The sequence below is a fragment of the Gymnoscopelus microlampas genome (assembly GCF_963454915.1).
Source record: "Gymnoscopelus microlampas genome assembly, chromosome: 18".
Classification (NCBI taxonomy): domain Eukaryota; kingdom Metazoa; phylum Chordata; class Actinopteri; order Myctophiformes; family Myctophidae; genus Gymnoscopelus; species Gymnoscopelus microlampas.
In genome coordinates this window covers 50,184,750-50,197,964 of record NC_139955.1, presented here as the reverse complement: position 1 = coordinate 50,197,964, position 13,215 = coordinate 50,184,750, and the positions used below count along the sequence as shown (strand labels likewise).

The window sequence follows — 13,215 nt, the reverse complement described above, 5'->3', positions numbered from 1 at the left end:
TATCCTATCCTCCTGCCAAAACCCACCCTGCCGCCCTGCTATTGGCTGAATACAAAAATCCCCAAAGGGGACGGTGGGGGCATTTACAGTCTAATACAGAGGTCTTCAACAGGGGGTCCGGGACCCCTAGGGGGTCCTCAGAGTTACTACAGGGGGTCCGCCAAATCTTTGTGTGATTTTTACATTAACCACTTCAACCAAGCATCCCTATTGCTTCTGAGGAGAACATTATCCGCAAATAGCAGATCTACAAGCGCACAACGTATGTATTGTATTCATATGTGTTGCAGGTTTCTATAGCAGGACCAGTAGAAGGAGTGGAAGCAGCTAGAAGGAAGATCAGGGTGAGATGAATCATTTGTTACGTCTGTGTGTGTGGGTTTATAAATATTATATCTGGGAACCCATCGCCAAATAAAAAGGAAAAACAGCGCCCTCTGCTGTTTTTTACTCTTTCACTTGGCTCTGGGGGGAATGGAGCACCCAGGGTTTTGGTCTGCCCTCAGCGCTCCACTTCCTGTGGTGCGACTATGTTTTCATTCCCACTAACAATGTTTCTACACAGAACACTAACACCACTTCATCTTTCCGTGGTTTTGTTTGCTCCGAGGACGCTGTTGTTAAATGAGTTTCGGCTTGTTTTCAGTGGGAAGGGAACGCATAGACAGTAAATCCCGCCCACAACATTTGATCAGGAAGCAGCCTGCTCCTTCTCCTCCTCTGAGGAGGAGAAGGAGGACGGTTTATTACGCGAGCCTCGCGTAATAAACCCCCGCCTCGCAGCGCCGCGTCCTCCTTCTCCTCGTGAGCCTCGCTAATAAACCCTGTCTCGAAAAGCCCCGCCTAGCCCCGAAGCCCCGTGCCTAAGAACGAGCGCATTGTCTTCAATCGTCCTGTGACATACACACACATACATATATATATATATATATATATATATATATATATATATATATATGATGCGATATAGAAAGATTCTGAACTATAGGCTTCATTTATTTCATTTCCTGTAGAAACCAATGGCGTCGCTTTGTTCTTTTTTACAATCTATGGTCCAAACATGGAGATGAATTCATTCTACTATTATATTATATTATAGTATATATATATATAGTATAGTATAGTATATATATATATATATAGTATAGTATATATATACTATTATGCCACCAGAATGTGGAATACCCTGCAGATGTTTTGTATATTATATGTGTTGATCAATTGAATACACAGACCACAACGTAAACAAGCCCTCAGGGCCTTTTAACATGACATAATTAAACCACCAGATACTGTTTTAATCTGTTAATAAAGTATATAAATCAATCAACATATTGACTACTTTTACTTTTTGTACTTTAAGTATTTGTACTTTTACTTAACGACCTGTCACTCACCTGTTGTAGGAGCTGCAGCCGTTGGCCTTGACCTTTGACCTCCCGGTGACCCTGGTGCCCCAGGCCGTCCCAGACGCAGCGTCTCCTGTCCTCCAGCAGGTGGCAGCAGCGCTGGGTGTCAGTGTGAGCTTCAGAGCGCAGTCCCCTCCTCAGCCAGCGGGGGCGCCACACCCTCTGTACGGCAGCTGCTGTACCGTCCGCGGCCTGCAGGGCGGCATCGCCGCTGTGAAGGTTAGAATGATTCAGCATTTTCATTCTTATAAACATTTGAATATCTTGGAAAATGTCATTTTTTCCATAATATAATCCTGTATTAAAATAGCCTAGAGAGTCAACCTACGGCCTGGCACCCACACTGTTCTGATCCACATCAGACCTGGCACCCACACTGTTCTGATCCACATCAAACCTGGCACCCACACTGTTCTGATCCACATCAAACCTGGCACCCACACTGTTCTGATCCACATCAAACCTGGCACCCACACTGTTCTGATCCACATCAAACCTGGCGCCCACACTGTTCTGATCCACATCAAACCTGGCACCCACACTGTTCTGATCCACATCAAACCTGGCGCCCACACTGTTCTGATCCACATCAAACCTGGCGCCCACACTGTTCTGGTCCACATCAAACCTGGCACCCACACTGATGACCCTCCTCTCCTCTCCTCCAATCAGAAAGCAGTGTGCATCCTAGTGGACCTGCTGCTGGGTTCAGAGGTCGGAGGTCAAGCAGGGGTCATAGTGAGCAGCCAATTGGACGTGACCTCTCAGCAACATGTGTTCCTATTGGGTGGGAATGGAGCTCACTTCCTGTCTGTGATGCATCAGACAGGAACTCAGATCATCATCCCTGACCTGAACGCCCCCCTCAGCCCCCCCGCCCTGCTCATCCAGGGACCCCTGGAGGGGGTGTGTTCCGCTAGACAGCAGCTGATGGTAATCATTATTATATTAATAATAGTTTTTTATTATTATTATTTCATTATTATTATTATTATTATTATTATTATTATTATTATTATTATTATTATTATTATTACATTAATAATAGTTTATAAACACACGTAGTGGTGAAGTCCTTCTTATTTCTGTACCTAAACGTAATATATAGCAATATATAATGTGTGTGTGTGTGTGTGTGTGTGTGTGTGTGTGTGTGTGTGTGTGTGTGTGTGTGTGTGTGTGTGTGTGTGTGTGTGTGTGTGTGTGTGTGTGTGTGTCAGGACTGTCTTCCAGTGTGTCTGATGTTTGACATGCGTGAGGACAGACAGACAGACGCTGTGACACTGAGTCACATGATGCAGAAACTGGGCGTCTTCATCAGTGTCAAACCTAAAGCCAAGCAGACCACCAAGGTACACAAACACTACCACACACAAACACTACCACACACACACACACACACACACACACACACACACACACACACACACACACACACACACACACACACACACACACATAATGACTATGTCTGTGTGTGTGTGTGTGTGTGTGTGTGTGTGTGTGTGTGTGTGTGTGTGTGTGTGTGTGTGTGTGTGTGTGTGTGTGTGTGTGTGTGTGTGTGTGTGTGTGCGTGTGTGCGTGTAGTCAGTGTGTACATGTTATAATGGGTGTCTATGTGTGTATGTAGTCAGTAGTGATAAAGGGACTGGAGAGGAACATACACAGTCTCTATGAAACCAGGGTTTTACTCCTGGGACTGGATTCTGAGGTATCCATGAAAACCAAGATGGCCGCCGACAACAGTGTGGCACCCCCTAGTGGCCTGGCTCAGTACTGGCTCAGCATGTTGTTGAAGACACTGTCTGACCAGAGTATGTATTATTATTATTATTATTATTATTATTATTATTATTAATATTATTATTAATATTAATATTATTAGGGATGTCCGATATTATCGGCCGATATTACCATAAACATTTAATATCGGAAAATATCGGTATAGGTTTTAATTTTTTCATAAGTTACTGGTGTTCTTGTACTGTACTGTATGGTGTGTGTGATATGAAATGTGAGCTTACCATAATCACAGTAATCCTTAATCATATTCCTTCATATTCAAGGGCTTTTGTAGAGAAATGAGACAGACTCCAGTCACTTTAAAATTAGAGCACTGCAGAGGGCAGGTGTGTTTGTCTGTGTCCAGCTGACGCTCGTTGATGCTCGTTAACATTATAGGCATCGAAGTGCTTCTGCACTGTCAAATAGGCAAACATCTAACCTAAGATTAGTGGGACTCATTCAAATGACCACCAGTGAGTCCCGGGACTCACTTTATTGAAAACCTAACAATATCACTGTATTATATTAGATTTATTAGATTAGATTAAGTGTGTTGTCTGTCAAGAAAAAACAAAAAAACATGATTATCTAAATCTCGATCATTTTGATTAATGGAAATAGAAATAAATAGAATAATCGCTAAGAAAAAAACTGGATTGTTGCTAATTTGAGTTGTTCCTGTCAATCAGGTCCTGCCCCGCCCACTGCCTCCACTCCTGAGATGCTGATTGGTTCTCACAGTCAGCTCAAATCCCGCCCCTCCCCTCCACCAGGCCTGACTCCTCCAACTGAGGCGGGGCTAAAGTATCTGGCTCCTCCCACTGAGGTGGGGCTAAAGTATCTGACTCCACCCACGGAGGCGGGGCTAAAGTATCTGACTCCTCCCACTGAGGTGGGGCTAAAGACGTCTGACAGCCGAACACTGGAGAAGGTTCTTTATTTAAATTTATGTTAATATATGTTATATATGTTAATGTATTATTATTGTTGTGTTAAAGGTAACATTTTTGTTAAAACAAGTGTTAAATAGCTCTATATTGTGATAGTAATCATTACTATAGAGTTTACTATCACAATATATAGCTAACACTGTTACTGAACAAACACTCTATAGTAATGATTACTATCACAATATAGATCTATTTAACACTGTTACTGAACAAACACTCTATAGTAATGATTACTATCACAATATAGATCTATTTAACACTGTTACTGAACAAACACTCTATAGTAATGATTACTATCACAATATAGATCTATTTAACACTGTTACTGAACAAACACTCTATAGCAACGAGTACTATCACAATATAGAGCTATTTAACACTGTTACTGAACAAACACTCTATAGTAATGATTACTATCACAATATAGAGCTATTTAACACTGTTACTGAACAAACACTCTATAGTAATGATTACTATCACAATATAGAGCTATTTAACACTGTTACTGAACAAACACTCTATAGTAATGATTACTATCACAATATAGAGCTATTTAACACTGTGACTGAACAAACACTCTATAGTAATGATTACTATCACAATATAGATCTATTTAACACTGTTACTGAACAAACACTCTATAGTAATGATTACTATCACAATATAGAGCTATTTAACACTGTTACTGAACAAACACTCTATAGTAATGATTACTATCACAATATAGATCTATTTAACACTGTTACTGAACAAACACTCTAAAGTAATGATTACTATCACAAGTTTAAACTTTAAACTTTTAACAAAAAGGGATATCAGTATTATTAGTGTTGTTTTAAATGTATAAATCATATATTAATTATAACAGACTTTATAAGAGCCAGTCACCAATCAAATCTCTCCTCTCACCAGATCCTGGAGAATGACGACCAATCTGGCCAATCAGAGGATGAGAGCTCTGGTCCCATTCTGATGACATCATCATCAGAGGGGTGCGAGGTGAGGGCGGGGCTTCTGGGCCGGCGGGGGAGTCTGCAGGGTCCTGACGCCCCCCGGGTTTTCAGTCAGGCGAGAAGACACTCCACGGGACAGGCCCTGTCCTACAGGTACACACACACACACACACACACACACACACACACACACACACACACACACACACACACACACACACACACACACACACACACACACACACACACACACACACACACACACACACACACACACATTTTATTTATAATTTAGTATGATATACGTAGTAACGTAGATCATTCATTTATTTAATGTATCATTTAGTAGGATGTAGGTTATTCATTAAAAAAATAAACATAACAAGTTGAAATATGGAGATACAAGGTTTGTGCCTGACATTAATGATAGTGTGTGTGTGTGTGTGTGTGTGTGTGTGTGTGTGTGTGTGTGTGTGTGTGTGTGTGTGTGTGTGTGTGTGTGTGTGTGTGTGTGTGTGTGTGTGTGTGTGTGTGTGTGTTTCAGAGTGTTACTGTCAGACATGGAGGGGGGGAGGGGTGAGAGGAGGAACAGTTTAAGGAGAGAAACTACACTGGTTCTTCAGCCTGAGGTGAGAAAACATTCTGTCTGTTATAAACTATGTTATAAACTATGTTATAAACTATGTTATAAACTAAACTATGTTATAAACTATGTTATAAACTATGTTATAAACTAAACTATGTTATAAACTATGTTATAAACTCTGTTATAAACTAAACTATGTTATAAACTATGTTATAAACTATGTTATAAACTCTGTTATAAACTCTGTTATAAACTATGTTATAAACTATGTTATAAACTATGTTATAAACTAAAGTATGTTATAAACTATGTTATAAACTATGTTATAAACTAAACTATGTTATAAACTATGTTATAAACTCTGTTATAAACTAAACTATGTTATAAACTATGTTATAAACTCTGTTATAAACTCTGTTATAAACTATGTTATAAACTATGTTATAAACTATGTTATAAACTAAACTATGTTATAAACTATGTTATAAACTATGTTATAAACTATGTTATAAACTAAACTATGTTATAAACTATGTTATAAACTCTGTTATAAACTCTGTTATAAACTATGTTATAAACTATGTTATAAACTATGTTATAAACTATAGTATAAACTATGTTATAAACTATGTTATAAACTATGTTATAAACTATGGTATAAACTATGTTATAAACTATGTTATAAACTATGGTATAAACTATGTTATAAACTATGTTATAAACTATGGTATAAACTATGGTATAAACTATGTTATAAACTCTGTTATAAACTAAACTATGTTATAAACTATGTTATAAACTATGGTATAAACTATGTTATAAACTATGGTATAAACTATGTTATAAACTATGTTATAAACTATGTTATAAACTATGTTATAAACTAGGGACTATCTGGGATCTGGGACTAGAGCCAACACTGAGGAACCAGGATCAGGTTCCATCATATTTGGATCCGATTCCAGAACCGTTTTCTATCCACACTGTCAGAGTTACAGACCTGTAAGGGTCCATTTGAGTTAGGGTTGTGTTCCTAGCAGGAGTCTCACTAGGATTTTAATCTGCCGGTCCCAATGTCCGGAAGGATTCAAATTTATTGGACATCTGACAAAAATAACGGTCATAAATATTTTTATGCATTAGTGACAAGCAGGTGCGTGAATACAGTATAACACTTAGGCCTACAGCATTATATTTGAGCTATTTGAACATGAACCATAATAATATACACATTTTATATAGCAGGGTCATCTTACACAAATACATTAATTACCTACATCGCATTTTTTAATCAAAGGGCACAGCACAAAAATGGGAATTTCAGATGAATCCTTCATAACGTGGCTCAGCTGACCTGTTAGGGCAATCTAATACATTATTGACCACTACTCACTCACAGGAGGTTATACTGTATAGTTAGACAGTGGATGCGTCTGGTTGGGACAGCCGTGGGAAAGTTGATGAGTTGTGAGAATCTTGTCGTCTCCTCATAGAGCTATTCAGTTCAAAGTGGTAACGTTTTAACGTGTCCACCTCATAGAGTTAAAAATAGGTCCACGATTATGATTAACGTCGTGTTTCACAGTAGCCTATAGCTGTTGTGGAGAGTATTTACGCATCTGTGTTGGATATTTCATCTTCAACTTGCACTGTTGTTAAACTGTAGGGCAACTTGCCAACTTTACTCACAAGTGCCCTTGTATTAGCCTAGTATCTGTGACATATACTAACTCCTAATGATACAACTTGTGTGTGACTGACTGTTAAATACACAACTTTATATAATGTCACTTGTAACCGGACCGTGTCTCTGTCTGACTGCCGAGAAGAGAAGACCACAGAGTAATAATATTTCCACAACTAGAAGGATTATGACATAATTTCCTGATTGCGTTAGTTAGGATTATGACATCATTTCCTGTTTGTGTTATTTAGGATTATGACATAATTTCCTGTTTGTGTTATTTAGGATTATGACATCATTTCCTGTTTGTGTTATTTAGGATTATGACATAATTTCCTATTTGTGTTATTTAGGATTATGACATAATTTCCTATTTGTGTTATTTAGGATTATGACATAATTTCCTATTTGTGTTATTTAGGATTATGACATAATTTCCTATTTGTGTTATTTAGGATTATGACATAATTTCCTATTTGTGTTATTTAGGATTATGACATAATTTCCTATTTGTGTTATTTAGGATTATGACATAATTTCCTATTTGTGTTATTTAGGATTATGACATAATTTCCTATTTGTGTTATTTAGGATTATGAGCAGAAGAAACTGCTGGCGACCCGAGGTGAGTTGTTTTGACGTGACCTCTGACCTTCACAGTAAAACATGGTCGGTAGAAGGTTCTAGGTTCTAGTCACAATAGCCCAATATAGCCCTAGAACCTTCTATAGACCCGTTTTGAAGCCACTTTTTCTGTAAATTCAAATCCACCGTCTTGGAACTTCCGGTTCTGAAAGGCGACCGGAAACGAATGCTATTGGCTGGAAGGGCAGCGAGTGTCTTTTTTATTTGAACTAAGCTTTGTCCCATGGAGGGCTTCAGGGAGGGCAGCTTTGTCCCATGGAGGGCTTCAGGGCTCGATGCTTGGGCCAAACGTTGTTCACTTTTGGTTAAAATAATAAAAAAACATGAGAGCAGTTTATCGTATGTGGACGTGACTTTTTTATTCACTTGATTATTTTGGGGTTTAAAGAACTGTGTGTCCTACCTTTCTTCATGTGTGTGTGTGTGTGTGTGTGTGTGTGTGTGTGTGTGTGTAGCCATGCAGAGGAACCCGGTTCTCTCAGAGGTTAGAACCCCTACAGACACATGGAGCGGTCTGGGTTTCTCTAAGTCCATGCCCGCTGAGGAGCTGCGTTTGATTGGCCGACGCAGCTCCATGCCCGCCGATGAACTGCGTCTGATTGGTCGACGCAGTTCATACAAGCCCTACCTGAGCAACAGCGCCACCCCGGGACAGGTGCAGGTAAGATACAATACATTTATACTTTAAATGTCAGATTTAAATGTTATGTTTTATATTAAAATGTATTAAAATGTATTTAATATTTTATCATTCTTTGTTTTTGACAAAACAAATAGCGGGACAATTGACATAAGATGCTTTCATAGATGTATCATATTATTATTGTTGTTTCCTTTTAAAATGAAAAATTATGAACTGTAACTCACCTGTCTGCCTGTCTGTCTGTCTGTCTGTCTGTCTGTCTGTCTGTCTGTCTGTCTGTCTGTCTGTCTGTCTCTCAGTGGGCGTGTCAGACGGTGGGCAGTAACTCAGAGAACTGGAGAGACAGACGCAGCTCCACATCTTCATCCTCACCCGTCTCACCCTCCTCACCCTCCTCTTCCTCACCAGAACACACCTCCTTCCCTGTGTTTACATCTTCCTCCAGCAGGGGGCGACACGACACTTCCTGTGAGCTTCATAACACTGATGATATGTTAGCATGTTAGTAGCATGTTAGCTAAGCTTCCAGACACTGCTGGATATGTTAGCATGTTAGCATGTTAGCTAAGCTTCTAAACACTGCTGGATATGTTAGCATGTTAGCTAAGCTTCCAGACACTGCTGGATATGTTAGTATGTTAGCATGTTAGCTAAGCTTCTAAACACTGCTGGATATGTTAGCATGTTACCTAAGCTTTTAAACACTGCTGGATATGTTAGCATGTTAGCATGTTAGCTATATCCATATGAGTAAAATCACGGGGCTGATTTGTTTATTTTTTACCTCCAGTGGAGAGCTTTCTAAGCGGCGGGGGCGTGTCCTCGTCCAGGAGGGCGTCAACCTGCAGCCAGCGAAGCCCCTCCCCCCAGCAGGACTGCGACCAATTGAATGAGCTGCTCAAGCAGCTGGGCGTGGCCAAATACACCGACGTGTTCACACAACAAGAGGTACACACACACACACACACACACACACACACACACACACACACACACACACACACACACACACACACACACACACACACACACACACACACACACACACACACACACACACAGTAACAATGTGTATTAAACAGTGTGTACATGTTGTAATGAGTGTCTATGTGTCAGATTGACTTCCAGACATTTCTCACTCTGTCTGATGAAGACCTGAAAGAAGTGGGCGTGGCTACGTTCGGAGCCAGACGCAAGATGCTGCTGGCCATATATGGTAAGAATGTGATGACATAACCATGCTGCTGGCCATATATGGTAAGAATGTGATGACATACAGTAAGCATGCTGCTGGCCATATATGGTAAGAATGTGATGACATAACCATGCTGCTGGCCATATATGGTAAGAATGTGATGTCAAAATAAACATGTGATTTCTGTTTGCCTGTTGGGCTTCGTAAACTAAGAACCGCATCAGAGTCTTAACAATATAATATCTAAATAATAAATAATAATCTATACATTGTATTACATAAGACTGCATAGTCATCAAGACTAGGTCAAGTGTTACAGACTGGAACCATTGACGTTACATAACCTTTAACTGAAATAAACGTGTTAAAGCCTCAAAAAGCAGGATTTACAAAGAAAAGAGACCTCACTGTGTTTTACTAAACCAACTAAAACAAGTTAAAACACGGAGAAAATGTCCCTTGTTTGAGTTTGTCGTCAATATTTCATCTGGTCATGAAATCTGTGGATGTTTTGTTTAAATCAATCAATCAATCATTCTGTGTGCAGAACTGAACCAGAGGCGGAGCTCGGACACGCCCACCATGAAGCCCGCCTACCTGGAGGGCGGGGCCAGTGGGAGACTTCCTCCAATCCTGGACGTGGAAGCTGCTGCTCAGAGCAGCTGTTGGTGACCACAGCTGTCAATCATCTGATTGAGCTGTCAATCATTTGATTGACAGCTGTCAATCATCTGATTGAATCAACTGTATGGTTGTGATGCGGAACCGGAAGGAACCGGTTCCAACATTGAGGTGTCGATGTCCTGACGTCACCCCGCTAGCCCTGGGTCCCACATAGAGAAATGTTAGATCACGTTACGTTGTTCCAATAATAAATACATGACGACGTGTCCTTTATGATATTGAGTCAATATATAACGTCTGTGTTGATGCTTTATATCCATAATGAGTAAGATCAAGAGGCTGATTTGTGACGAGATCTAAGATTTCTCTATGGAATTTTCAATAGAAAATCCCATAGAGAAATCTTAGATCTCGTCTGGGGGGTGGGGGTCCCCCCAGACGAGAGGGGGGTGGGGGTCGGAGGGGGTAGCGCGGGGGGGTAGCGCCCTCTAGCGGCAGTGATGTCACACTTCGGTTCTATATAGCCGATCAAGAAGCTCATAACGCGTGGCAGCGCATTGTGAGCTTGTAGAGCCCTCACATCTAGGCCCGATCCCAGGTTGGTCCAGACAATGTATTGTTCAAGTTCTCCCCTATTTTCTTGGCTGGTGTCTTCTTGGCTCGAAGTTAAGACACCATCGCTATTGCACCATCGTTCAAACTCCTTATCGTTCCTAAACATTTCGAGTCCGGCCCCTCTGGCCTCTCCTCTCCTCTCCTCTGGCCTCTCCTCTCTCCCCGCTTTGCTTTGCGGCCCTAACCTCAAGTCCCAACCTCGGTCATGTGATAAAGAGGTCACACGTCCTGTATCTGGTTGCTATGGCAACCTGCCAGATTAGGCTGAGGGTCTGATAGGCAAATCAGAGAATCAATCAAGGCGAGAGTCTGATCACTGATGGAGGGTAAGATGTCTAAAACATAGAGTGTGATCACTGATGGAGGTGAGGTAAGATGTCTAAAACATAGAGTCTGATCACTGATGGAGGTGAGGTAAGATGTCTAAAACATAGAGTCTGATCACTGATGGAGGTGAGGTAAGATGTCTAAAACATAGAGTGTGATCACTGATGGAGGTGAGGTAAGATGTCTAAAACATAGAGTGTGATCACTGATAGAGGTGAGGTAAGATGTCTAAAACATAGAGTGTGATCACTGATGGAGGGTAAGATGTCTAAAACATAGAGTCTGATCACTGATGGAGGGTAAGATGTCTAAAACATAGTGTGATCACTGATGGAGGTGAGGTAAGATGTCTAAAACATAGAGTGTGATCACTGATGGAGGTGAGGTAAGATGTCTAAAACATAGAGTGTGATCACTGATGGAGGTGAGGTAAGATGTCTAAAACATAGAGTGTGATCACTGATGGAGGTGAGGTAAGATGTCTAAAACATAGAGTCTGATCACTGATGGAGGGTAAGATGTCTAAAACATAGAGTGTGATCACTGATAGAGGTGAGGTAAGATGTCTAAAACATAGAGTGTGATCACTGATGGAGGGTAAGATGTCTAAAACATAGAGTGTGATCACTGATGGAGGTGAGGTAAGATGTCTAAAACATAGAGTGTGATCACTGATGGAGGTGAGGTAAGATGTCTAAAACATAGAGTCTGATCACTGATGGAGGTGAGGTAAGATGTCTAAAACATAGAGTCTGATCACTGATGGAGGTGAGGTAAGATGTCTAAAACATAGAGTGTGATCACTGATGGAGGTGAGGTAAGATGTCTAAAACATAGAGTGTGATCACTGATAGAGGTGAGGTAAGATGTCTAAAACATAGAGTGTGATCACTGATGGAGGGTAAGATGTCTAAAACATAGAGTCTGATCACTGATGGAGGGTAAGATGTCTAAAACATAGAGTCTGATCACTGATGGAGGTGAGGTAAGATGTCTAAAACATAGAGTGTGATCACTGATGGAGGTGAGGTAAGATGTCTAAAACATAGAGTGTGATCACTGATGGAGGTGAGGTAAGATGTCTAAAACATAGAGTCTGATCACTGATGGAGGGTAAGATGTCTAAAACATAGAGTGTAATCACTGATGGAGGTGAGGTAAGATGTCTAAAACATAGAGTGTGATCACTGATGGAGGGTAAGATGTCTAAAACATAGAGTGTGATCACTGATGGAGGTGAGGTAAGATGTCTAAAACATAGAGTGTGATCACTGATGGAGGTGAGGTAAGATGTCTAAAACATAGAGTCTGATCACTGATGGAGGTGAGGTAAGATGTCTAAAACATAGAGTCTGATCACTGATGGAGGTGAGGTAAGATGTCTAAAACATAGAGTGTGATCACTGATGGAGGTGAGGTAAGATGTCTAAAACATAGAGTGTGATCACTGATAGAGGTGAGGTAAGATGTCTAAAACATAGAGTGTGATCACTGATGGAGGGTAAGATGTCTAAAACATAGAGTCTGATCACTGATGGAGGGTAAGATGTCTAAAACATAGAGTGTGATCACTGATGGAGGTGAGGTAAGATGTCTAAAACATAGAGTGTGATCACTGATGGAGGTGAGGTAAGATGTCTAAAACATAGAGTGTGATCACTGATGGAGGTGAGGTAAGATGTCTAAAACATAGAGTCTGATCACTGATGGAGGGTAAGATGTCTAAAACATAGAGTGTAATCACTGATGGAGGTGAGGTAAGATGTCTAAAACATAGAGTGTGATCACTGATGGAGGGT

At 40.5% G+C, this 13,215-nt stretch overlaps 1 protein-coding gene across 1 annotated transcript in view; it reads left to right on the top strand.

Moving 5' to 3' along the window:
- The window catches only part of bicc2 (bicaudal C homolog 2), a gene marked incomplete at both ends in the record, with an annotated part of 18,707 nt that extends 8,185 nt beyond the window's left edge, over positions 1-10,522 (top strand). Inside the window, 14 exons of the mRNA XM_084041891.1 lie at positions 291-344; positions 1,407-1,628; positions 2,082-2,342; positions 2,630-2,761; positions 3,040-3,223; positions 3,884-4,125; positions 5,057-5,250; positions 6,571-6,685; positions 7,959-7,992; positions 8,468-8,673; positions 8,955-9,123; positions 9,446-9,603; positions 9,772-9,871; positions 10,398-10,522. Coding sequence (XP_083898017.1) covers positions 291-344; positions 1,407-1,628; positions 2,082-2,342; positions 2,630-2,761; positions 3,040-3,223; positions 3,884-4,125; positions 5,057-5,250; positions 6,571-6,685; positions 7,959-7,992; positions 8,468-8,673; positions 8,955-9,123; positions 9,446-9,603; positions 9,772-9,871; positions 10,398-10,522 — 2,196 coding nt within the window. The remainder of the gene's footprint in view (positions 1-290; positions 345-1,406; positions 1,629-2,081; positions 2,343-2,629; positions 2,762-3,039; positions 3,224-3,883; positions 4,126-5,056; positions 5,251-6,570; positions 6,686-7,958; positions 7,993-8,467; positions 8,674-8,954; positions 9,124-9,445; positions 9,604-9,771; positions 9,872-10,397) is intronic.
- Positions 10,523-13,215: the final 2,693 nt, after the last annotated feature.